Raw genomic sequence first — 26,872 nt, forward strand, 5'->3', positions numbered from 1 at the left:
TTTCTGGTTGTCATGACTGGTGGGAAGGGGGTGCTTCTGGCATCTCGTGGGTAGAGGCCAGGGATGCTAACACCCTACAATGCATAGGACAGTCCTCCACAGCAAAGAATGATCCAGTCCCAAAGGTCCACAGAACCGAGCGGTGTTATTAGTGGCCTAACAAGGCCACCCCCATTGACACGATGGCGGATGAGAATGTTAATGACAGGGAAAGACAGGAAGCTGAAAGATCACAGACACCATCACTATCATCTACGTGGAGACCGGAAGGTTGAGGAATGAGGCTGCAGGAGCAGAGCAGACCTTCCAGGCAGAGGGCAACTGCATCTTTGAAAGCAGAAGGGCAAAAATGCTTTTAGGGGAAAGCGAGTGTGTGCTGCAGAGGGGGTTGGAACAAACAAGGAAGCCATCCAAAGGATCATCCCATCACTCCATGTGGGAGAAGGACCATCTTTACTACGCAAGGGGGCATAACTTGCTATCAAGAGCATGGGTTTGGAGTCAGGGCTGAATTTAAATCCCAGCTCCACCACCCTACAGGCTGTGTGGTTTTGGACAAGACACACACTCCGAGTTCCCAAACCCAGTTTTAGAAAATAAAGCAGAGAGTGGAGGGGGAGGATAATATCTACCTCAGGGGGTAGGCGTTAGGATGAAATGAGAAAATGCCCATCAGTGGCTTAGCACACTGCCACAAAGAACAGATATTGTCATTTGTGTTTTCAAAAGTCACTCTGGTCCCAGCGTGCAAAATAAAATGGGGAAGGACAACCAGAATCACTCTTTCCCGGGAATACAAAGCAAATGAAAACAAAATATCAAGATTTTACAGAACAAAACTCACCTTGAGCAAAGCAGAGCTTCCAAGAAAAGTCCTTAAGGACAACACCGTGTAACCGTATGTAACAAGGGCAGTGACACACACAGCTTCCGTGCCCAATGAAATCACGTCCTTTGCAGGTGAGGCTGTCCAGATATGTGGAACCACGTATGCCTCCATCCATCCATCCATCCGTCCGTCCTAGCCAGCGTGAGGAATGAATGCAGTGGAAACCTTAGGAAGATCTTTACTGTGGCCCCTGGTTGACGATGGGGATGAACGCGCACCCCGGCCAGGGGAGAGCCCTGAACTTGAGTCTCAGGGATGGCAAGAGTCCTCCACGCAAACTTGTAATGGAAGCACCTTGATCCAATTTTCTAAAAACCTTCTTGCTTAACAACTGCTCACCCTGGCATCGCTCCCTGCATGTTAATTCTTAGAAAGAAATAAGGATACTTTCACATCAATGATCCTTGAAATGGCAATGATGTGGTTTCTTAAATCCCCTCCTGGCGAACTAAGTCTCATGAACCGGAATGAAATCATTTCTGCTTGATACTCTGGGAGGGCCGACTGAGATACATCCGAGTGACAGTCTTACAGCCAGAAGAGTGATATTTGCTTTCAGAAATGAACTAATCAGGTACATAAAGTGTGGCAAACGGACACTAAGAATGGGGGCAGGGGGCAGGTGGAAAGCAACCCCTCATAAGAGTTCAAGGCCCCTTTCTGGTATCCAAGTCACCACCCACCACCCATACCAACCACGGGGTCTCAAGTTCCAGCTTGGGAACACATTTCTCTTGGTTAAGGCGGATCCAGCTTCCCCAGAAATAAAAGCCAAACTACAGAAACAAGTGACCAGCCTTTATCTGCACTAAGTTGCTTTTATTAATCCAGAACGGCATGCTACAGATACTGTACAGCATGAACATTTATTCATTACAAAAATGGCTTCCAAACCATTAAAAATGAAATTGGAATAAGAGCATAAAACGGAACAGTAACATCACAACTGTTAGGAAACATTCAAAGTATTCACAAAAAATGTTATAGTTAGCATTTTAATAAACCAGAGAAAAATCGGAGACAGTTTTACAATCGCTTCATGTCAACTACAATGGCACTGAATGAACAGGTTTCAGCTTTATACAGCATTTTGTAACATCAACATGCCTAGGTTTTTTTTATTTTTAAAGTTTGCTACCTACTTGTATGTCATACGTGTACATAAAAGCGGCAGCTGGTTTTTCCTTTAAGAGTAATCTAATATACAGAATTTTTGGCCCTTAAGGGTTTATACCTCTTCATTTAAAATGCTTTCTGGACAATCTGCTACCAAACACATCTTGTTATAGGTGACATTAAAACTACATACAAATCTACCTATGTAACATCACAGCAAAACATGATGAACAAAAATTACAGCATCAAAAGAGAGAGAAAGCTAAAGTCACTGAGAATTTTGGCACATAAAGTTTTGCACACGGTCAGTCCATGTCCTCAGGGTGCAGGGCGCTCGCCTGCGAGTTCACAGGGGAAACGGGATAATTTCCACTGTTGCTCGTACAGCATCGCTAAAATTCCCTCACTAATTTTCAAGTCTTGTTTTACATAATGGCTTTTAAAGCAACTTTTGTTAATGCTACTGATCCTTTAATGCAACTATTAATGTCCATTTGGCGGCATCTGGGTTTCATACGGCAAAAAAAAAAAAAAAAAAAAAAAATGTCCAAAAGGGAAACAAAAAATATATATATACACATTTTATATATAAACTTAAAAACCTTGTACAAATGAGTTGTTATATATAAGATGCTTATGCTAAGGGGAAAAAAACTTTATACAGTTTCAAGAAAAAGGAAAACATATTTTAAAAGGGACAACGTACAGGTTTGACAAGCAACCTCTAAAGCAATAAATACTACTGGTCCAACAGCGTTGTGATTCCATTAATTGTTGAATAGCATCCCCCTCCCCCCAAAAGAACAACACCATGGAACAAGGTATATTAACACATTTTAACCCTTTGTTTCTGTACATTTAAACAATAACAAGTAACATCACAATAAAAGTTGTTTCACACAGGAAAAAAAAAAAAGTAAATGGCACTGCATTCATTGTGCCCTTATGGTTTAAAAACCAGATGGAAAATGATTGGTTCGCAAGCTCGTATTTAATACAAATAATACAGAACCAACTCCTTTTGGAGGGCTGCTTCAAAATTGCTTCTTTTTTTTCCTTTTTGTTTTTTAATCAGTCTTTTAAAACTAAGCTATCCGAACTACATAACAGTTATGTATATATATATATTTTTTAAACGCTACAAAGACTTTAAACAGCTGTTGATAAAAATTTTGGTAGAATCATGAGGTTCTTCTCTCATCTACATATTTAAAAGGAGAAATTGAAATAAGAATGGGTCAAATATTGACCAATGAACTCGATAAACATTAACTAATGTAGCCACGTGGCACAAACGGAAAAGAGGACAAAACAAAAACCTGGCAGAAGGGGGCGCGGGAAATAAAAGCAGAACGCAACACTCCACAAAAGAGCAACCGGAGCTGAGGAAGGTAAAGCTATTCTAAAGACTTGGTGACGAGGGAGAGCGGCTGCGGCTGCGTCCCGGCCAGAGAGCCGTGGGAATGTAAGGAAGATGTCGACGGCTGCGCCAGGGATGAGGGAGGGATGGCGGGAGGCAGGTCCAGGGCCCCGTTGGCACAGAGGGCGGGGGCCTTGCCGTGGGCGGCCTCGGCAAGCAGAAGGGCGGGCGGCGGAGGCATCATGGGCAGGTGGGCCAGGGGATCGGGCTTCAGGGACAGCGAGAGAGGCTGGGTCTGCTCAGTCTGTGACTTGGCGTCTTGGGGAGGGGAGCCTAGCAGGTTGGGGGAGGAAGGAGGCGAGTCTAGTAAGCTTCCATCTGAAGAGGGTGGACTGAGGCAGCTGCCTTCACCTTGTATGTAGCGAACGCACTTTTTTTTTCTCCTAGAAACAGGGGAAGAGAGTTATCTGTGAATAAAGGGCAAAGATGCCGCGGGAGAGAGTTCTCTAATGCTCAGAGCCGAGGTGACGTCACCTAGCGGATGCCCTGCGGAGGCACGCCCAGCGGCCAGGGGACGATTACAGTCACGCTGGGGTGCCGCGCTCACTGAGCTAAGCCTGCTCCAGCAAACCAAGCATGTCAGACCACAGAACTCCCTACCTACCTGCTTCCCCTGCCCCCACTAAATACCCAGCGCCCCACCCGTGCCCAAATATAAGCCAGCAAGCGAAAGGGTACCACCTGTAGGCGGCGGCACAGATTTGCCAGAAGGTGGCTAGGTGCAAACTGAGGTGAACTCAAAAGTTTGTTATTTCTCTTTTGGCTTAGACACGCCCTCACTCCCCATCATAACCACCCTCCTCCATTTCCACCACTACCATCCCTACCCCGCCAATGGAGTGTGTGTGAGTGTGAGTGTGAGTGTGTGTGTGTGTGAGAGAAAGAAAAAGACAGAGCTCCCACCCCAGGCGCCTCGTATCAATCTGAAACTCTCAAAATGCTGACTGTTGAGCCCACAGAGCTGAAGGCAGTGCTAGCAAGAGGCTTAAAGGTTTTAACCCGTCACCATCACCACCATTACCACCATCACCACCACCATCACCACCACCACCACCACCACCACCACCACCACCACCACCAGAGGCTGCTGGCGCCCAGAGAGTTTTTGGGCTTGTCTGTTAAGAACCACACCAAATCAAGAGAGGTCAGAATCGGGGTGGGGTTGGGGGAGGAGGGGTGGGGGAACGAAAAGAAAACCAAATAAACTCAAAAAGAAAACAAAAACAAAAAATAAAAAACCAAAACAAAAAAACCACCAAAAAACAGGTAGAAGAGGATAAACAAAGGTGGGGGAGGGGGAAGAATAAGAAAAACAGAAAATGATCCAAAGGAACGAGAATAACTGGTTGTATGGCCTGCAGGTTGTGGATTAAATTATGATTCAAACTTGATTTTTTTTTTTTTAAGATTTGGGGTCTTCCCCTCCCCCACCCCACAGTGAGAAGGCTAGAAGGAGAGACAGTGAGGATGGGACGGAGGGGCATCCTGCCCTGGTCCACATGCCGGGGCCAGTGAATGGAGGGTACAGCCTGTCACAAGGAAGTGATGACAAAGAAGAAGTACCAGGGAATCACAGCATGGACCTTGTTGAATGGGGGTCGTCAGGATTAGGGTTTAAACCAGAAAGACTAATTTTGCCCTGCACCAAAATGAGAATCTCCCCTCTCCATTTCCTGTTTATGTAAGAAATAGGAATGAGAATTTCAGAGCCTCTCTTGCTTATCATCTAAAGTTGGGGACATCCATTCAAGACATTAAGCGTGTGACCTCAAAGCTTCTCCTATTATTCATCCCAGTCTGATGGGATAATATTTGGTAGGAAGAGTGATCCTGGCGATCAACCCCACACGTGCTATAAAAGTAATGCAGATACAGGGAATGTGCTGATCTAAGGAGAATACAGTCAGAACTACAGCTGATAACGCTCTGTCTGTAAGCGCCGGCTGGCTTCCGGTCATGGGAAAGCAACTAAGATGCTGCCTGGTTGAAGGCAACCACTGTCAGATGTCACTGGCCTTTGAAAGGAAGTGGGTGTAATGAGTTTCTCCTTGGTTCTGTGCCCCAGAGCTGTCTGATGATGCCCCTCGGTGCGTGGGCTGTGGACTCCGCAAGATGGCAGGAGGGGGGGGTGTGTGAAAGGGCACATGCTCAGCCCTTCCTGACTCCCAGAGGCCAAGACCCACTGGACTGGTGGCCTCAGGGTCTATCCATCCCTGCTCTGGGTCCAAAGGAACTCTAGGAAAGCAAGGGCAGCGCCCCCCTTCACCTTCAATTTGACAAGGTTCCTTTTTCTCCTCTGGGATAGACTGAAATAGACTGTGGGTTCTGCTCCCGTCCCAGAAACTCAAGACAAATAATTAAGCCTCTCAGAGTTTTAAACCACCTTAGCCTGCAGATCAAAACATGCTCAAAAAACTATGTCCATGCATTTTAAAAACGGGAGAAGAAAGGGGGTGGGGTGGGGGGCATAAGCAAAACTGAGAAAGCAACAGGGACAAATGGGAGAGAGGACAGGGACAAATGAGAGAAAGAGGGGAAAAAAATAACAGGAAACAAGGGAATGACATCCAGCAGCGTTCCATGCTATATTAGGGCAGAGTGAAAAAGATGGGAAAAGCAACTTGGTGGGCTCAAAACAGAATCTTGTTAAAATGTCCTCAAATGTCAAATAAAATTAGAAACCCTGCGCAGGGAGTGAGGAGCCCTGATTGGCTAGGAGCGTTTCTGGTGCGCCCCTCCCCCCTCCTGCCCTCCTCATGATAGGACGTTTCCGTGGTCGTGGGGATGAGTGGGGGCATCTGAACACGGGACACGAAGACTATGTTGACAGGGCGACCGCTCCTTCTAAGAGGTGGCGGAGCAGACGGCAGTGGAACACGTCCATTTCGGACAGGCCAGAAAATGCCTCGTTTTGCAACTTCTTTTTTTTTTAAGCACTTACTGATTTAGCATCAAGCTAGATAGATCCTGGCAAAGTCAAGAAGAAACATTGAGGAAAAAAGGGACAAACCCCATTCTCTTACCCTCCCCCACCTACGCTCCTTCTCCCAGCAAGGGGTGGCCCCTTAAAAATCCATTTTTAGCTTCTTATGGATTCACTCTGAAAGGAAAGTAAGAGCTCTTCCTGACCCTATTTTGGAATTAGGCACTTAAAGGAGCAGAAACGCATGTGCTAAAGCTTTCAGAGTACGAAACGATATCCCCAACAGAGGAAGAAGGGCCACCACGGAAGGTCTAAGGGCGCTGAGGCGGGAAAGAGGAAGGATGGTGCTAAGGAGAGAGGAAGGACCTCTGAGCACCTGCGCTGCCACACTGACAGCTGCCCCCCCGCCCCCAAGCTGCACTTTAGAGAACCATGTTGATGAAGCAGCTCCGAAGGCTTGGGGTGGTTTGTTTTTGTTCTGTGAAAATGTCATGAAAATTCTCGTTTCTGAGGAAGATTCCACACTCCGCTTTAAGCAAGGTGCAGCTGGGTGTGAGAAAGGACTGTCTGTCTGGTCAATGTTGGTCATGATTAACTTTCATCCCCCAAAGTGCCAAGTCTAACTTGCAGTTACCTGCTTCCAAAGCAGAAAAAGGGACTCGTAAGCCACCACTCGCCTCCCACAAAATAAAATACACAAACCAGGCAACAAAGCACATTGCGAGGGGCGCACGATGGTGTCGGCCATGTGTTTCTACAGAGCGTGAGAAACCCTCCCTTAGGAGTGGGCATTGCAATCAGCTAACCCTTCACCGCGGCAGGCGTCTCAGAGCAGGATTCCGTAGCTAATTAACTTCCCACTCAGCGCAAAGAACAATCTGACACAAATTCACCGCCTAGATAGGGTCGGCAGAGTTCCCATCTTCCAGGCCAGCCCTAATGAAATGCCTAACACCCTCCACCAACTGCATCGTGAAACTTTTCTGTTGCACAGACAAGACCCCGGGACTGCGTGGCAAGGCCACCTGTCACCTCCGTGGGCACGGTCAACTCATAGAATGGGGGGGGGGTCCCTCTCTTGCTGGACATGCACCCAAGGCCCCCCGGTCCTCCATCAATGGGCATGAGGGTCGCCTGTGGAGGGCAGCCTCTGTCAAGACAGACTCTCGGGCCCTCTCTCCCCTCAACGCTTGCTCAACGCGAAGCACTTCGCCCATGTCTCGTCAGGCGTCAGGGGAGGGGAAGAGACACAGGAGACTGGTGGGCATGCACGTAATGGAATGGACATCTGAGCTAACGTCTAAACACGGAACACATGGCAGGGCGTGGAGGAGAGGGACACGTGACAAGGGAGGCACTACAGACAGGGGAGCGTGTTTGGGTGTTGAGATACCTACCATCATAATATTCCAAATTCAAAGACTGCTTGTATCAGAACAAAGAAACAACAAATTTAACCAAAGGTGGTCATTAAAGGAAAGGAAATGAGACAGGAACTAGTTGGTATCCCTCCACCAAGAAGGAAGTACCTACACCTTCACCTTCCCTGAAATTACAGGTTGGATGGAACCTGCAGGTGGAACACAGGCGTTTAATTTGGACTCTCCTGATTCACTTTGGAACCAGTGCTCTCTCTGTCTCTCTAGATATATGTATAGAAATATATTTTTCATTCTGCAGGCTACCAGCACTGCAGTACGTGACTGCACGACTCACTGCTTGCAGCCCTGCAGCTGGTGCATGCCGTTCAATGCCACGCTTCTTTTCAGCACTGTAAAACAATGTCAGCTAACCAAGCTCCTCTGTCCAGAGACGTGGTTTTGAAACAGAAAACAAACAAAAAAACAAAACGAAACCAAAAAAAGCCTGCCCCAGAGCCCTTCTCCAAGTGCCTGGACTCCAAGTGCATGGGAATGCTACTGCTGCCAATTTGAGCTCATTGAAACCTCGGGACATGGTGGCGCTCTCTCTGTCCTGCAGACACGCCACGGAAGCACTGACAGGGCCGGGCCAGTTCCAGAATGCTGGCTTTCAAAGCAAAAGGGTAAGTGCCCGTCCTGGTCTGTGAGGGCTGTGGTCTAGGTCCTACCACCAGGGATATGTTATTTGTAAGAGCAAGGGAAAGAGAGAAAGAGAAAAGTAGGGAGAGGACACGGCACAAAATTAGCAAGGAAATTTTGAAGAATGAGGATCATTAGTCATTGATACCAGCGGGGAAGTAGATAGGAATGAGGTCAAAATATATTGACACACTAAGGTACCAGAAGGACAGAATGCTTTGATTTTTCCCAAAGGCCTCGCAGTAGGGAATATACCTGCACGGTTTGCACCATAAAGTCTGTCGGTCAAGCCCGAACAGTGCCCGACACTTCTTTGGAGTATTTGCATCTGTTAGCATAAGGTAAACACAAAAAATACAACACAATGGTGGGTCGTGCTCAGTTGGATGTGAAATCTCAGCTACAGCTGACTTGTCTTCGCTATCATCTCGGTTCTATTTGACTGTCTTCCCTCACCAAGGACATGAAAGGAAAGGACTTCTATGCATCAAAAGAAAAAAAATAAAATAAAACGATAAAACACAAAGAAAAAAACAACAACCAGAAACCAAAAAACAACAAGGAAAAAATAAAAACAGAGAGAGAAGAGGAGGGGAAAAGGTGACGTTATTTGCTTCTACCTAGGCCAGGCATACGATGGATGTCACTGAGCCCCCATCCTGGGCTGTCGGGAGGAAGGGGCTGGCAGGCAACATTCCCTGGGAGGGGGCGCGCTGGGGTTTGCTGTCGCTGACCCGAGGAGGCACGAATGATGCTGTTTTACAGTGGCATTTTGGCTAGCAGCAGCGAGGAGGACAAGCACGTCCCTCACAGAGCAGTGTCCCGCGCCCTCCTGTCTCCTAAGATCCACACACAGAGCTACAAAGCAACAGGCCAGAGAAGGGGGGAAAGGACCAAATAGACCAGCTGCAAACCAGCACAGCGAATCTGGGAAATCTATACACACCTGCAAGGGCCGCACCAGTTATTCTGTTGATCAAGGCCAAAGCGCGCTCGGCATTTCTTAGGAGCGCTCAGGTCTGAATGAGTTCAAGAGAGAAGCGAGCGGAAGAGGAGGACGTGGGAGAGAGGGAGAGGGAGAGGGAGAGGAGAGAAGAGGAAGAGAGAGAGAGAGAGAGAGAGAGGGAGGGAGGGAGGGAGAGAGAGGGAAGGAGAGAGGAGGGGGGAAGAGAAAGATACAAATAAGAAAAAAATAAAAATAAAAAAGGGAATAAATCAATGACCTGGTTACTAATTACATAATATTGACTTTCGTTTTTAACTTTCTTTAATTAAAAAAAAAAGGTAAAAAAATCACATTCTTATTCAACTTGTGAAATTAGCTGTTGCAAATAAAGCTGCAGTATCCCTTCTTTAAGGACTGTCTCTCCGATTTGGTTTGAACTGATAAAGGGAAGTTAGATACTGAAGAACTAAGTTTTAAATGTTTTTCCTCTTTTGGTTCTGCTTTTTGTTTTTTTCTCTCTCTCTCTCTCTCAATTTGTTTTTCTTAAAGAAGAAAATAAAGCAAAGGAGGGAATTAAGTTTGTCACATGCTTTTTTCTTCTCAGAGTACAACAGTTTAAAAAAGAAAAAAAAAACTACAAATAAAAACAGAACAAAACGAAACAAAACAGAAAGAAATAAAGAAAGAAAGGGGTTGTGGTACTGGGATATTGCAGCTTTTGGAATGTTCGTATTTTCTTTTTGTAAATCTATTTTCATTAATATTAAGAGAGGAACAGATAAAGGTCAACAGGCTGTGTGAATGAGCTGTTAAGAGTTAGTTGGAAGCTCACAGCAGCATTTAAGCAGGTACAGTCAGTGAAATGCTAGTGGATTTGCAAGTTATGAGCAGAAAAGCAAAAGGAAGGAAAGAAAACTAAAATAAAAAAAAGCAAAGGAAAAAATAATCATACTGCGGATGCATGCTTGCGTGAGAAAACTTAGTGGGAGCGATGAAAAAATGCCATTAGATTAAGGAGGTTTATTACTGAATTCCTTCCATTTTGTTGTTGTTGTTGGTTTCTGTTTTTTTTGGTTTTTTTTTACCAGTCTCTTTTAAAGAAATACTGCATATTCAATTTGCACAGTTAGTTCAACTCTAAATCACTGTCATCATGGCTTAAACAACTGTTACGGGAAAAATAAATAAACAAAGCAGAAGTTAAATTAAATTCAAAAAAACAACAAAAGCAACTGAAAAAAAAATCTACCGAAACATACGAAACCGTGTAGATGGTCATTTTAAAGAATGTTCAAAGGTCATACGTGTTTCATGTTAATAAAACTATAATGGCAAGAAAAATTAAAAAAACAGTTTATCAACTATTTTAATGACTCAAAATGACATTAGCACCTGTAATCGGAGGAAGTGAAAGGCAAGGATTTAGGAAACATTCGCTGTGTTCTGAAAAAAAAGAACAAATTATACAAAGCCTTCAAAATGTTTTTGTCGTTGTTTGTAAAAGCCTGGCCTTCTCGAAGGGACCTCTGAGATTGCCTATGCAGTATTTCTAATTTCTTCTAGAGAATGACAAACCTCCTTAATTTAAATTGGGTGCAATTGACCACTGTAAAGGCATGCATCAGAACATTCAGGAACGGCCCAGTTAATATCAAACACTGGCACACACCCCTTCTGCTCCCCTAGCCCCCTCCTTCTCCCTACTCAGACACATACAGAATAAGCAGAGTGTATAAATCCCCGCCTAGGCATGCCTACCGCTCTCCACTTACAGGCTCTGCAGTTATTTTAAAACACATTCCACTAGACTTAACAATGTGCTTTTCATGCAACAATGAATGTTACTAGCTTTAAAAGGGCAGTCATGAAGCAATTAATTAAAATGCATAAACAAAAAGGCTGGCTAAGACAGGTCCCCCCCGCCCCCGCAACAATGTCCTGGCCTTGAATTTCTCCTGCCTCCCCCAGATAGAAGCCTGACATAAAAGAGTGGTCCTCAGAGTACCGCTCCCTTTCTCCATCCTGCTTATTCAAACTTACCATTGGTCTCCCCGGGCTGCTTGTCCCTTTTCCTCTTCTTCTTCTTCCCCTAGATGATGAACAGATGAAACACAGGGAATTATTTCAGGAAGCAGATGGGAGGAGGGCGCCTGGGCTCACCTGGAAGGGAGGCAGGAGGAGAGGCACTGGCTGCCACCTCCATCCGCACCGGCTCCTGAGTGTTTTCCCACCCCCCACCCCCCTTTAATCCAAGCGCCCTGCAACTGTGCTCCAGCTGAAGGAACGCGCGCCCAGCAGAAGAGAAGGGATCAGCGGGGCAGAGAGGAAAGACCTCTTTCCCGATACGGCTATGTCCATCCTCAGACCTGACCCCGAGTATCCATAAAAGGGGAGAGGAGAACTGGATGGCGAAGATTCGGGGAGGTGTGGAGAAACGGGGCTGGAAGTGGCCCAAGAGCCTGGGGACAAATGAACGACACTGAGATGGCTGTGAGAGCCTCCTTGCCCCACGCAAAGCTCTTCTTAAGGCCAAATGGTCCTCGTTCGGAATCAAAACATAAAAGCCTCAGTACGGGATTTTCTTGGCACTGTAGCGTGGGCCTTGGTTTTAACGACGGAAGGGGAGAAAAGAGGTGAAACAGAGCCAGAAACCATCTGAGCTGCTTTTCAAACTGCCGAGTGGACACCCATAAAGGGGAACATCCAGCTCTCGCCATTTTCCACTTACGTAACGACTATAATACTCTTGGTAATAACAGCTCCCATTTACTGATCACATACTATGTGCCAGACATGATTCTAAGTGTGCTATTCCTAGTGACTCATTTATCCTCACACAATCCTATACACCAGGTGTGATCATCGTTCCAATTTTACAGATAAGGACACTGGGGCACAGAGGAGTGCATGCACTCTGCTGAGATGACAGAGCTACCGGATGATGGGGCCACGTGATGGGAACCCGGGCGATCTTGGCTCCACAGCCCTTATCCGCCAGGCTACACCGCCTGCCTATTTACTGCCTTGCCCTCCGAGGAAGGCTCTCAATGGATTACGGGTGATACGCTGCATGGAGTGATTCACACTCTCCAATCTGACCCTCCCTGATATCTTGGCGGTCTGTTCCCGTCTGTGGATTTGGCATGGGAGTAGGGAAGAACTCTGTAGAGGTAACCGCCCCCTTCCAGATCTGAAACTAGTTCTCCCTCACCCCGTTAGCTCCAGTCCCATCCGTAGGAATCAGCTGCCTGGTATATACGAAGCGTCACAAACAAAAGGAACTGGTGGTCTGACATGTCTATTTGTTTCAGAATATCTAAATATTAACCTTTGCCTAAAAGTTCTCAGGGTATGTTGACGTCAACTCAAGAAGAGACAAGAACAGCCACTGGTAGAAAACTCGAGGACCCATAAGGCCCTGTAAGGAGAACCCCAAGGCAGAGATGCCACTGAGCTTCAGATCCAGCTGAGGGCTGAGAACCAACGGTTCTAGAGAAAGCCTCTCAGATCTGGGGGCCTGCGCCTCTTGGGAAATCTCTACGGGCCTTCAGTTCAGTGTTTCCATCGGAAACATTTCATGTTCCTTGGCATCCAGTTAAAAAAAAAGAAAAGGAGTTCGTGTGCCTTCTCATGAACCCCAGCAGCCCATCTTCATGTCTGTGTCTCTCCCGTGTCAGGAGCAAATTACCACCTGGCCATCTTGGAACAGGCAGGAGGGTCTAGTTTCAGTTTATTTAGGAACCTGAAAGAAAATCTCAAGTGGGGCACAGAAACAGTTCAGCTCCAGGTGGTGTCAGCATCCAGGGAGCCAAGGGCTTCCCAGTCATCTGTAATACAGGCCTCACCCACCTCCAATCTCCTGCAATATGTTCTGAAAGGCAGGTGAAAATATCCGCTACCCCTGGGAAACTGTCTGTTTAGGATACATAACTAAGATGTTCATGGCTGAGGAAATGATCATCTAGACTAAAGGCTTCTAGAGGACAGGGACTGTGTTTTAATCGGAAGAGGACATGAAGAAATAAACACTAAGTAGTGAAGGGGGAGATGCATCTCAAGGGAAGCGGCCATCCCATTATCTCGGGGCTCAAGATATGCAAATGGCCTGGGATTTATTGCGTTAACCTAACGGAGAAGAGCTAGAAAGGCAATAACTTCTATTACAAGGCCACGGGTTACATATCACCATGGGACCAAAATGTTTCTTCTTGTGTTCCAGAATGTACCTAGTCCAACAACCCAAATGTGACTGTTTTACTCAACTCTATTTTGCTAAAATAGTGTATAAAGGCTTCTGTCACCACTGGGCTGGAAAAGCAGGAACGTGAAAGAGGGATAAGGTGATTAGCTGAGAAAAGTTTTTCTACAAGAACCTTGTGAACTTTACAGTACCCAAAGTAATTTATAGAAGCTCCTATTTCAAGTCAGTTTAAAAAGAATACTAACAAGTTCCCACCACAATCAAATCTATAAACAGTTTAACTCTAATTCTTGTTCCACAGACCATTTCCTGGGGGAGGGGAGGAGGGAGGGAGGGAAGGAGGGGGAAGAAAGGAAGGAGAGGGAGGGAGGGAGGAAAGGAGGGCTGTGTGTGTTCAAACTCATGTGTAACGAACCACTGATAAAGGAATCTGACAGTACCCCTTACAAGAGGTAAAGCTCCTAGAGCCCCAAATCCAGATCTACCTCTAAGTCTTTTCAGGGGTTCCCCTATTATACCAAACCTTATCCAAATGTAAAACTGAGCTAAAGTCATTTCAAGCGTCTCGTGAATCTTCTGAAACCTAGAAAGCACTTCACAAAAAACCTTGGGCAATACCTTGTCTGACTCCAGGGAAGTCCATGGCAGCATTCTTTCGAAGCTCTCACAAAGTCAGCTTTGTGCCTTTGTGGAGGTTTCACCCAGCACAACTCCAGGAGGCACCACACACATGGACCACAGTGTAAATGGCACACTCTAAAGTTGTGCAGTGCACGCCCTGCACAGCTGTACGTGAAGGCCCTACTATGACCCAAAATGTCTACTGGGGATAGGATACCTATAGTGTAGCTGAATTCCCCTCTGTGGTACCATTCTAGATTACTCAAAGAATTGGGTCTGTAGCAGGGAGAAGCTGGAGATGAACTCTAAGAACTTCTGACCCGAAACCAGGAAAGCAAGCTGTCCTGAAATGAGATGGCTGTGTATGTGGAGGCTGCAGAGCCTGCCTGCTGCGGGCAATCTCCACCTCGAGGTCAGGTGAGGGCAAGCAGCAAGGCTGTGGGAGAGCATTAACTTTCTTATCCTCTTCCTTTCAGCTCCAGAAGAAAGGCTTCCCCACTGCACACATGCTGAGGACAAATGGAAAGGTCCCAAGCAGTTAAGACCCTGCGCCTGACCATCTGTGAGTGACAAGGGCTCTGAGCAGAGCAAACGTGCCACTGAGAGGTACCAGCACTAATTCCTGTTTCAACTCCCGGGAGGAATACAGTCTAGTGCTGCCAGCTAAAGGCATGGGACCTACGGGGATACGGCTGGCAGCAGTGAGGGAGACACGGGCGTCTCGGTCCTCCCCCACCCACGTGGCAAAGGGCAGAGAAGCGACTGTGTGTTTATAGGGATGAGACTATGAAAAGTGATGAAAACTGCTACTCAGAGCAAGCAGAAGACAGCCCTCACTCAGGACCCACATATCCACGCAGATGTCTGTGACTTCCTGATGGCTGGTAAGTTCTGAGAGAGTTCTGATTTAACTCTGAATCTCCACACCCTGTGTGCACAGTAAGTTCACAATCAGCGATAAATGAATGGATCTCAAGCCACATACACAGAGAGTTTCCTCACCACGGATGACGGCCAGGGGAGAGCTAGGTCAGGGAGCACTGATGGGCAGAAGAATCACCCACGGCTCTGTGCCACTGACAAGAAAGAACTGGGAGGAGAAGGCTGCTACCGGCGTTAAGACAGGTTTTGTTTTTCCCTAAAGAGCGGATGGTAAAAATCACTTCATGAAACCAAATGCCATGTAATACAGTATGAGGCAAAATAAGAGACATTTCATCCATTTAGCGAGGAGAGCTGGCCCAGAACTTGAGCTCCTGGGCAAAATACAAAATAAGAAAGAACAGACGAGAGCCAGTTTACGGGAAGAGAAGAACCCTGAGTGTCGCTCTCACTGTGATTAGTAAAGACAACAACCCTACAGTGTTTTCTAAAACTCACGGGAGGAAATTAGGCAAATGCTGCAGCCAACAAAGAGAGCCCAGGAACACACACATCGCACAACACACACACTTTCTCCCTACCCTGCTGGGCCCTGAGTCACTTCATCCATCCCGCCCAAGGATGACTTCTACTGGCTACTTTCAGGGATATTCCCATCATGCCCCTCTCAGGATGAACTAGGCTTCCAACGTCTACTGTACCACAGCCTAAGGCAACTGTTTCATTTTTCCCTCTGAAGGGTGAAGGCCCTGCTAACACAGCTGTGAGGAAGTAAACGCTCTCCCTCGACCCCTACCCCCGGTCGTCTCTGCAAGGCCACCCTCACTGCTGAGAAGCACACAAGCCTCACTGGGTGTATACCCGGAGCCACGTCTCTTCAAAGACGTGGGCAAGAAGGTGTGAACAGCCCTAAACTGACCGCACGGGCCCCCTGAGCTGGAACATTAGAACACGAGCCTCATCCCTCTTCCTTGAAGAACTATCCCACGCTGATGGGAGCCCTACAGGAAGCCAGACAAAATCCTCCAATCCGGTGCTCGGGTAAGATGCTAACGGTCCTAGGACTGGGCAGACTGCATGGTAACTGAGGCCTGACTTGTGTTGGCAGGTTGTGTTCCCTTTGTCCAGATGGACAACCAACACATCTCTACAGACTCTAGTCCTGAGAAAAAGCAACCACCTACATAGTTATCCCGTGCGGACCAGCCGGGGTACAGCTGCATGTGAAGCTGTCGCTCCTTCCGGGCCAGCTCGTAGTATTTCGCTTGCTCTTCTCTGGACAGTGCGTGCCACTGGAGGGGACACAGTGGGGGGAGAGAGAGAGATGCAGAATCGTCACAAACCACACTGTGGCTGGGGCATGGAGAGCGCCTCCAGCGGAAACGCTATCATCCGCAGGTGCCGACAGTCTGCAGGGGCCCGGCACTAACAGGAGGGCTCAGCCGGAACCTGACTTTCTGCCTATGTTGTTCTAGTCTCGCTCTCTCTGCAGGTGGGGAAAACCAGGCTGTGGCCGTTTCGAACCTCACTCGGGTTCGGGGCTGCTGGTCCCAGCTCCACGCTGGCCATGGAAGGACTCAGAGTGGCTAAAGGGAAAGGACCCTCCAAAGCAGCGGGGACAGGGACGTGTGCCAGCCCACCCAGCGCGTCCTATTCTGCCCTCTTCTCCCAGCGGGGGAGCCGCCTACCCTTCGGCCCAGGATCTGGTTGATGGCTGCACTTTCTTTCAACGTGCACTCGGCTACAACCTTCGCTCTCATTTCCTTCATATACAACATGAACGCGTTAAGAGGTTTCTTTATGTGGGGCTTCTTCTTTTCTTCTTCCTTTTTGGAGTCCTGATGCTTTCTGGATGGAGACAAAAGCGACAGACAACACCCAATAAACAATCGCAAGGTGCGGCTTCCTCCGCAGCAGAAAGCCCACCTCCTCGCCGCCTCAACACCCTAGCAGTTTGGAAGGAGAAGCGCACTCCCACTTTGGGTCTTCTCCATCCTGGAAAATGGCACAAAAACAGGTTGGGGAGGGGGGTGGAGGGGTGAGAGATTTTGCTATCACTTCCTCAAGGCTCACAAATATACAACTGTCCCAAGCTGGAGGGGAAAGCACACTGTGGCCGTTTCCATCTCAGCTGGTGTCTCTCATGCTCGCAGGACACAGAGGGGTCAGGGACGGGGAAGCGGTTGCAAATCCCAGTCCGTCCGAGGACACAAAGAAAGAGTCATGTTCTCTCCCCCGCAGTGGGCGCCAGCCGTGAAGCCCCGCGTGGTGCATGTCTCCCTCTTTGTAAAGCTGGGTGCTTCCTGGAGTCACACCAGCGCAGCCAACCTTGGACAGAGCGCCACCACCCAGGAGCCACCGGCTAAACACGCGGCAAAAGAGAAACTGATCGGAAGGAGGACACTTACGCGCTGTGGAGTGAGCCGACGTCACTCTGGGAAGATTCTTGTTTGACTGTCGGCGTGACTATGGCCGGGTGGGGAATGCCGGTCGTGTGTAGAGTATGATGTGGTGGGACCATATGGGGAGGGAACCTAGAAGACAGAAAGCTGTGTAAATTGTCAGAATCAAAATGAATGAATGGGGAGGGATGTGTACACACAATTTAAAAAAAAGAAAAAGAAACAGCACGTAACACTCACATAAAAGCAACTCAAGGCATATGAAACCTGTCAGCATTAATTAGCAATAAATTAAACATAATGATTCTTATAATGTCATTAAAGCCAATCTCCCCCTTCATTATTGCTACTGACATGAGACATTACGATTTTTAACATCTCTAGCAAAAGACAAGTTCAGCCCATATACTTGGGTGGAAAAGTAGGCTTGGACTACCTGCTGGAGATCACAGGTTTGGGGGGACATTATTAGTGACATCTAAGAAGACTATTTCCTAAGTCCTAATCAGCACTAGAATAAAAGGTGAAATCTTTTGTTGCATATAGACAGCTAAATAAAATATTAATGCGGTTGAAATATACACACATTTTTTGACAATGCTGCATAGGCCTCATTAGGCCTCATTCTGTTGATGGGAGTGCAGTCATATTTTTATTTCTCTTTTGCTGCTGTGCCCCCCATCACTTTGACAGGAATGGGAGAGAGTGAGGCAGAAAGATGGGGGACATCCAAATAGTTCCTATCTGGTTCTCAACGTAGGCCACGGACGTTTTAAATAAGTTTGTATCAAAGATGACTCAAAGCAGTATTTTACACACACACCCACAAACAAAGCTTTGAATTCTGATCTGTACATCCTTTCCCACTCTAAAATTCTAGGGTTCCTAAATTACTTTTACTTAAAACACTGCCTATGCATTGAAACGCCTTATAAATGATGATCAGAATTGTTAACAAAGAAAAGAGAAGTTTGTGTTTTTTCCTCTAATACTGTTTATTCTTAGGAAGGTTTTTTCAGACACAGTTTAGGCCGTGAATTGGCATTTCTCAACCATGCAAACTAGCCAGGACGTACAGAGCTAATTTTAAAATGCTCCGGGTCCATCTGCAAACTGACAACAGGATCCGACAAACAGCTCTCGCATTTTCTGATACGCTTAGAGTCACCATGATTTGTTCTGGGTTAGAAGAACCATCCTCTTAAAGGAACGAATACTACTGTAGAGAAAAGTGGGGTGAGGGACTACAAGGGGAGATTCCCCCAAAGAAAACAGAACGGAGGCCCCCAGGTTCCGCCCTGGCAAGATCACACGAGATCACTCAAGTTCAGGTGAAGGGGGGATCCCAGATGAAGCAACTGTTGCTTTCAGAATAAATCCAAACCACAACAACCCCATGTACCCCCCAGGGAATGAGCACCTGTTCTTTAGGAAGCTAATTCTGCTGGGCACTGAGGTGCTAATGAGACTTTGCTGTGACAGTTATTTCACAAGGATCCTGTACTTATCTACAAGGTTCTTTTCATATATGGACTGGAAATGAAAGTAGCTTCCATTTTACCAAAAGAATGCAGCAAATATTCATTTGAAAAATTATGAAAAATTAAAGTCCTAACTGACTCTGCATCGATCAACAGAGAAAATATCAATGAATCATGCAGATTTTTGAAGGGGGCCCAGAAGCAGACTGGACATTTGACTCAGAATTTCTACCCTGATGTGGCCCCTCTCCCATGGCTGCCTTTCCCAGTTTAAGTCAGTATCAAAGTTTGGTAACAACGGCATGATTTTTTCATAAGAACCATGCGAGTTCTTTTATGGTGTCAAGAAAAAGAAAAGAAAAACCCTGAGAAAGAGCGAGAAAATAAGAGAAAGAAAAAAAAAAGAACTTCCAATCCCACGCCCCCAAAAAATGAAAAGTAAAGCCTTGGGAGGCACTTGGCTTCCCAAGTTACACCCTGTTCCTTCCCAGAGCTTGAAGGCCTCTGAGAAAACATAAGTGAAGAACATGTGTTCCTCGAAGCCCTTGGGTGAAGCGGTGGGCGGAGCAGCAGCTTTTGCTGTGAATTTTCAAGGCTTGACATTCCTCAGATACATATGTTCCCTTCCTGCTGAATGAGAATATGTGTACGGTGGGGGGGGGGGGGGGGGGGGGGGGGATAAAAACACTGTGTGTGTGTGTGAGTGTGTGTGTGTACACCAAACACCACAGGGAGACACCACAGTTTGAGTACATTCTGGGGTGGGGAAAGATTTCCGGTGTAGCCATGAAGACCAAACACTTCGAAGTTCACATACCTACATACATAGTCCTATACCTGAGAAATGTTTAGCAGAGGAAGGATGTATGTGTGGTGTGTGTGTGGGGGGGGGGGGGGGGCTATACGCATACCTTCGCGTAAGAAATTCCTTTCTGCAGACAACTATCTCATGCAATGCAATAAACACCCTAAAAATTCCAAGCCGCTCATTATATCCCCCCATCTGCTTTCATGGCTCCGAGCCAGGATATAATGATGAACCTTAACTTCTTAAGGACAACTAACTTTTGTTTCTGGCTGTCTCAGGGGCTTCTGCCTTCCTCGCTCTCACTTTCCTTCACTGCTGACACGTTTCTGTTAACTGGATACCATCTGCAGGCCTTGATTTCAGGCGCGGGCGGTGGGCTGCATTTTCCTGTGCAACAAGCCTGCTTTGAGCTGCATTAGGTTCGCCATTATTCTCTCATTTCCCCCCTTGCACTTGTACCATTTCATCTCTTCCTGCCTTATTTTTTGTGAGCCACGGTGCACCCACATTATGGTTTATACATGATCTCTCTCTCTTTGAAGCCGGCGGATTTCAGAGCCGCTCTCGTCAGGAGAAGAGCCTTGCGCCAATTTAGCAGGCTGAGGGCCCGGAGCTCCAACATCTCAATCTAAAGGGGGTCACAGGGTGGCACAAGTGAGTGTCAGCAAGAGCTGTTTAATTGCCAATCTAGGCTTCTCCATGGTGTTTAAAGTATAATGACCCATCACTTAATTCTGAGAAGCCCTGGCCCCGCTGCTGAAGAGAATGAATATCAAAGGGTGTTGTGGAACAGGGCAAGCTGCCTACATTCCCTATAACTGCCATAAGTATAATAGACCCACACTTCTGTCGCCCCATTACCACAATAATGTATTTAATTTGCTGTATACTCTTTTTAACTAGCTACCTTTCATAAGGCCTACCTGGGGAATCGGCCGCCTCCCCCCTGCACCTCAAGCCCCCTAAACTTCCCTCCCACCGTTCCCTTTCTTCCCTCCACCCCATGCTCACCTCGAAATCATTGGCTAACCTCCTAATGATAATTCAATCGATGAGCTTAACCTCAATCCCTATCCTACGATTACTGCACCGCTTTTAACCTCTGGAACGCACCAAAGGAACAAACACGAAAAACAATGCGTTCCACGCATGCTGCTTCGGAGGAGGGTGAGCTGTGGATTACAAGGTGCTCAGAAGCAGCTCTCCTCCTGGGAGGCTCCCTATTCGTTCCCAGGCTTTGCGAGGCTGTGATGACATTATTTAATGAGGATAACCTTCCTCTTCTCACTGGAGAAGAGGACCCACAAGCATTTTCCCGCCTAACCGATACTGGTGCGGATTTAGAAATTGAGATGATCTATCACATATGGGACACGGATCTTATTAGCTCCATGATACCCATGGCATAATTACAAACGTTAGAGATGCTACAGTTGGTGTTTCTTAACGACTGTGGTTCTTACTCTTTCCTCCACCAAAACCACTGTTTTGTGAGTAGGAAAAGAGGCATCTTGGCCTGCCTTTCCCACCCTGCCTCTTGGGTCTTGGGTCCTCATGCTGGCTACAGAGATTGGGGGAAGAGCTTGGGGGATGGCATCTCTGCCATGTTCATGCTGATTTAATTAGGTACCATCCTCAAAACGGATTCGTTGTTGCAGCCCATCGGGAAAGTCTAAACCTCCGCCGATTTAATTAACTTGACTGAAAATCAGATGAGCAGAAAATAAAACTATCATTAGGAGCAATTAGCGACTACTTAACCATACTGCTGCCAACCAGTTTGTAAATAAACTAGCAGTTGCTGAAAAATTAGTCAGAATTAATTAGAAGGGGGAAAAGGAGAACATGGGGATTAGAAAGATCTAGGTACACGTATGCAGGTGTATGTGTGTATGTATTATATATACATTTATATGCTGAAAGATATGTGAATGTACACACGCATATGACTTTTTAACTTTCAAAAACCTATTAGAGCTACACAGGCCAACGTGGTCCCCACCAGCCGCGTGTGGCTTACTAAGCACCTGAACTGTGTCCAGGCCCAACTGAAATATGGTGGACGCGTGAAATACACATCAGGTTTCAAAAAACTAAGTACAAAAAAGGTAGAACCTCATCACTAGTTGCTTTACAGTGATACCACGTCAGAATGAATAATATTTTGACTCTATTAGGTTGAATAAAATATATCATGAAAAAGAATTGTCTGGGTTTTTTTTCCCTCCTTTTAAAAAATGCGGCTACTAGAAAACTTAAAATTCCCTATGTATATTCCCTGTATATAAGGCTCACCTCCTATTTCTACTGGACACTGCTACTTCACAGAGAGGTGTGTTTGGGTTGGCGGGGGAGTAGGGTGTCCTTTCTTATTGATGCTTAACAGTCCGGAGCTTTGAAAAGACTGATAACCTTTCCTCCAATTCTTCTTTGTATAATAATAAACTTACCTGAACCCTTTCCTTTCTTACCTGGTTTAGGGCAACAGAGAAGTAACACTTTAAAAAGCTCTACACGTCCTAATTACTTCTTCCTGCCTTCTTAAGTTTTCCTTTTTTTTTTTTTTTTGAAATATATTGACTCAGAAATTCAACCTTGAAATTCTGCCATCATCTACCTGGGAAGTTCAGGGCAATTTTTCAGTATTTTCTAGGAGGAAAGCCTAACGCACTGCGGGTCTTATACCCTTAGAACTACACGTAGCAGCAGTCCCTGGATGGTCTGGGAGCATCTAGAGAACTTTCTGAGAAGTGACCCATGGCCTTGGTTGAACACCCTCTTTCTTGGAACTCACCTGGACATGGAAGCGTTGACGGTCAGAGCTGTGGGGTAGGGGTGACGGAATCCTCCTGTCGTGATGGGGTACACTGGCTGACCTTGCCTACAAAGAGGGGGTACACAGTGAGAGCATGCAAACAGGGGCGGAGGTGGGGAAAAGGAAAAGAAGAAAAAAGGAAAAGTTCTCTCTGCACAGGAAGCTTTATTCTCATTTTCTCAGAACAAAAATCTTGGGGATTGTACAGGAAGGATCAAAGGGAAGAAACACAGAACAATTTGAATACCATAAATCTGATAGGAATGGCTAATTAAATTTTATAACCTTTGCTTATGTCAATAGAGACCCTCTCCCCAAGCTGAAACTAGGTGTTTTGTTGTAATAATTAAAGGCGAAGTCTCGCTTGCTTTAATGGAGCCATCACACTAATTGAGGGCTACACATCCAAAGGAAAACAATAATGAATGTAAATTTATACCAAAATAAAGTACAGTGAATCAAAGGACTTCAGTTGCGCTTTGGGCCTCTTTCAGTATTTAGATCTCGGTGAGAAAACATTAAATTAACAGAGCTTAATTTGTAGCCTTTTGTCAAATTAACAAGTGTTGACAAGAGTTACCGGGGGGAGAGTCCCCAAGAAGAATTGTGGGTAACCAATAGACAATCACACCTCATTACAATAATTAAAAAATACAGCAACATGCAAAGTAGCATCCTCATGAAAGACACACAACTTTTTCTGACAGAGGGTTGTCTGAGTTGGCTATTCCTTTTTATCTATCCTTCAAATCTCTCTCCATCAGCTGAATGGGGCAAGTGATGACTGAGGACTCTGGGAGGCATGGTCCCACCCACTGAAGAAGAAATAGGACACACATTCCCATCCACGTCCACCCTCCCTAACAAGACCGAGGAGCAAAAACTCAACAGAAACTCGGCCCAGGGCTGGTATTTAGTGCAGCTACTGCGTAATACAAGATGGGTTTTTTTGTTGTTTGTTTGTTTTTAAAGTGTAGAATACGCTCAGCTAGAGAAATCAGGGTAGAACTGGGGGAGAGGAGGTGAACCCCTCCAAAACTGTATCTTCTTTAAGGCTATAAAAGTATGTCTTCCCCAAGACCCAAACTTGAGAGTTTTACCAGGAATTACTCCTGTTAAGATTCAACAAATTGTCCTGTGTTTTTTAAAGAGTAGAGATCACCGATAAACGTGGAGAAGTATATATACAAAAGCGCATCACCATAAAACACGTATTACACACATGCATACAAACACACACACACAGAATTCTTACGACATTAAAGGCCTTTCTACCGTGATTTTTAAAACACACATTTTTTAAAGTTAACTAAGCAAGGTTAGCGGGTCTATAAAAGCAAGCCCGGGCGACAGGAAGACAAATTGTAAAAGGCAGTTTGATGATCTGGGCGCTGCCAGGACCTAGGGTTGACAGGAAGGCCCCACATGCTGGAGTGAGGATTCCAGCTGCCCCGCCCGCTCCCCTCAAAATTAGCTGAAGCACTCCACATGCAAAGACTCTCAGAGAGATGCTGGTTGAATAACATGGAGCTTCTCAATAGACACAAATTTCCACTGTGGTTGTCAATCTTGGGAGTGATGGTTGGGATGGGGGGTGGAGTTATAACCCCCCACCCCCACCCCCAGATTTCAAAACTAGGCTGTGCCTGTACCCACTTCCCTGCTGCCTCAATCCAATGACAGGACTCCAGTTTGGGCTGCCACCAGCAGAAGAGCCATGATCAGCTTCACAGGGGAGAAGCCCTCGGAGTCTTCTGCAATTCCCAAAGTACCTTAAGGGTACCTTTGTTCACAGAGAAGAACCTAGGGCCTTTGGGGACCATGGGTTCAGAGCGCCAAGTATCAACAGCCTTTTTCTCACATCATCCACCTGAATGGCTACTGACTTGCCTGCCTTTCCACAGGGCACTTCAGCAAGCAACTTCCCCATGACCTCCCACCCACTGCCCTCCCTCCCCAACTCTGTCTTCTGCGAACACAAACATACATGCACAGAATAAATAATAAGCATGTGCCCATGTGAGAAACAAAAAAGGAAATTAAAAAATGGAACTCCTTACTGTGGTACTAACCATCCTAGCGGATGGGGGATTTGTCCTACAGCGCCGGGCGATAGCGGGTAATACGGAGATATATCTGGAGGGTGCGGAGGCCGTGGGATTCCTGAGAGAAGAAGCAGAATTTTAGGTACAAGAGAGGGAGAGAAGGAAAGAGAAACTGTCAGGTGATGGGAACAGGTAAAGGATAAAGGGAGACATTGCCTCTGTAATCCTAGCATGAGGTTCTTTTCACAATTCTGATCCTAAGAACTTGTGGGTAAGTTTCATCTCATTATCCCTCTGCCGCAGCTTGAAAAGTTTATCTCACTCTAGATGGATCCTACACTGGCTAAACGCAGACAAACTCAGAAAATGCCAGCTTGGGTATTTCTGCCTTATGTGATTGGTATGATTATTTGAATTGAAAAAAAAAAAAAAGAGGGCTTCCCTGGTGGCGCAGTGGTTGAGAGTCCACCTGCCGATGCAGGGGACATGGGTTCGTGCCCCGGTCCGGGAAGATCCCACATGCCGCGGAGCGGCTGGGCCCGTGAGCCATGGCTGCTGAGCCTGCGCTCCGCAACGGGAGAGGCCACAACAGTGAGGGGGCCGCATACCGCAAAAAAAAAAAAAAAAAAAAAAAAAATCTAAAAGGGTTGGCACATAGTAGGGGATCAAGTAATATTAAATCCCTTTGTCCTCACAACTTGTCCCTTCCCTCCTTCCTTTTAATTCTAATGACTTACCTACATGAGTTACTCCTCTGGTTTCTAATATACTTTTTGAGTTATGGCTTTTGAAAAGTTACCCGTGCCTTCTTTCAAAAAAGTTAATTCTGTTTAAATGTGTCCAACTCCACTTTGAAGATGAGCTGTAGGAGACACTCACACAATGCCTTGGCATCTTATCCAAGGCAGAATCTGAACTGAACAGACCAGGAGATGTTGGAGGCCTGGTCCACTCAGTTCTAGAGCCTGGTTTTCTAGAGGACCAAGTTGCCTGCGTGAGTTAACCCATCCGCTGACTGGGTACTGCTGGACCACGGGGGCTGAGGAGTGAGTTCTGAAGGCCTGTGCCACCGCACACTTATTAATTCCACAGGAACACATCCTGCAATCAATCCTTAGAAATCAAGAGGGCTGGGAGCAATTTGGACCCAGAGGAGCAGATCCACGCAGCTCACGTGGGAAGCAAAACGAACAATTCCTCAGAATTAAAACAGTATCGAAGGGCATGAGCTGCGTGTTCGCGGATGAAAACTATTTCATTTTTTAAAAAATTCTTTCAGGAAGCTTTTAATCTGTAAATTAAGCCTCCCTGGGTGACATTTTCATGCAGACATTGCTTTCTCTCTATTACAAAAACCAAACAGATTAGCTGGGCTTGGACCCTACACCAAGCCATTCGCACACTTGAAAGAACATTCGCAGAGGAAAAGTAAACAGTCCGCAGACGTTAATCATATGCTTTACGATAACCATTTAAAAGCTATTCCCTGTACTACCATTATTTAAATGAGACGTTGAAGCTGCCATTCACTCGCGGAGCCTGGGGCCGGCTGGCAGCCTCCTCCAGCCAGCCAAGCACCAGGCTGGGTCCCCCACGAGCACAAAGGGGGCTCAGAGCTGGTGAGAGCCAGCTCATGTGTGGCTTCATTCAGGGGCAGCCAAGGCGGCCTGAACAGGCAGTCTACCTCAGCTCAACACCGAACAATTCCCTCCGACAAAGTGACATGGGAATAGCCATTCTGAATCCATCCTTCTAATTAGCTAGCTGGGAAGAGAAACCAACCCCAGCCAGTGCATCGCCCAGCCAGAAAGATACACCCTTGGCCTTAGCTGTTCTCCCAAGACCACCCCGCCTTGTTTTATATCTTGTTGCAGGGAGCTATAAGTAACCTCGCCTTCTCCCTCTCTCCTCTTTAGGGAAAAAGCACATGGGATGGAAAGGAGGGACAAGCATAAAAGCTGGAGTAATGTGGCATCTTCTGCCTGAGACCCTATTGGTTGTTCCGTGATGCAATGAGGAAACCATGTTGGACTTGGGTCTTCCCATCTGCAAAACGGGCTTGATGATAAATACCTAGGATATTTCGGGGGAGGAAGAACTCAAAGAAATCAGCAAACAGAATGCAGAACCCAGTGATGTGGTCCCTCGAGGCTGTACCAAGTCATCGTCAAGTGACTATAGTCCCTTAGCCACCAAGGAAATGGGGCTTCAGGGAAACACGCCGTTGGGGCTCTTACACTCGCAAGGAGCTGAGGAGTCGTCC

The 26,872-nt window shown here is 46.5% G+C and overlaps 1 protein-coding gene across 17 annotated transcripts in view; it reads right to left on the reverse strand.

The window, feature by feature from the left end:
• Positions 1-1,690: 1,690 nt before the first annotated feature.
• TCF7L2 (transcription factor 7 like 2) overlaps positions 1,691-26,872 on the reverse strand; it is a 196,968-nt gene continuing 171,786 nt past the window's right edge. For 2 of the 17 annotated variants that reach the window (XM_060034035.1, XM_060034030.1), the window contains 9 exons: positions 24,625-24,727; positions 22,544-22,630; positions 17,467-17,592; positions 16,747-16,906; positions 16,243-16,350; positions 11,395-11,443; positions 10,747-10,797; positions 9,355-9,427; positions 1,691-3,808 (listed from right to left, as the gene is read on the reverse strand). In XM_060034035.1, the coding sequence (XP_059890018.1) occupies positions 3,403-3,808; positions 9,355-9,427; positions 10,747-10,797; positions 11,395-11,443; positions 16,243-16,350; positions 16,747-16,906; positions 17,467-17,592; positions 22,544-22,630; positions 24,625-24,727 (1,163 nt within the window). In that variant the 3' untranslated portion in view covers positions 1,691-3,402. Of the gene's footprint in view, positions 3,809-8,663; positions 8,737-9,354; positions 9,428-10,746; positions 10,798-11,394; positions 11,444-16,242; positions 16,351-16,746; positions 16,907-17,466; positions 17,608-22,543; positions 22,631-24,624; positions 24,728-26,872 lie in introns of all 17 variants that reach the window. The other 15 variants (XM_060034037.1, XM_060034032.1, XM_060034036.1 and 12 more) reach the window with 9 other exon arrangements.

Source organism: Delphinus delphis, chromosome 16 (assembly GCF_949987515.2).
Source record: "Delphinus delphis chromosome 16, mDelDel1.2, whole genome shotgun sequence".
NCBI lineage: Eukaryota > Metazoa > Chordata > Mammalia > Artiodactyla > Delphinidae > Delphinus > Delphinus delphis.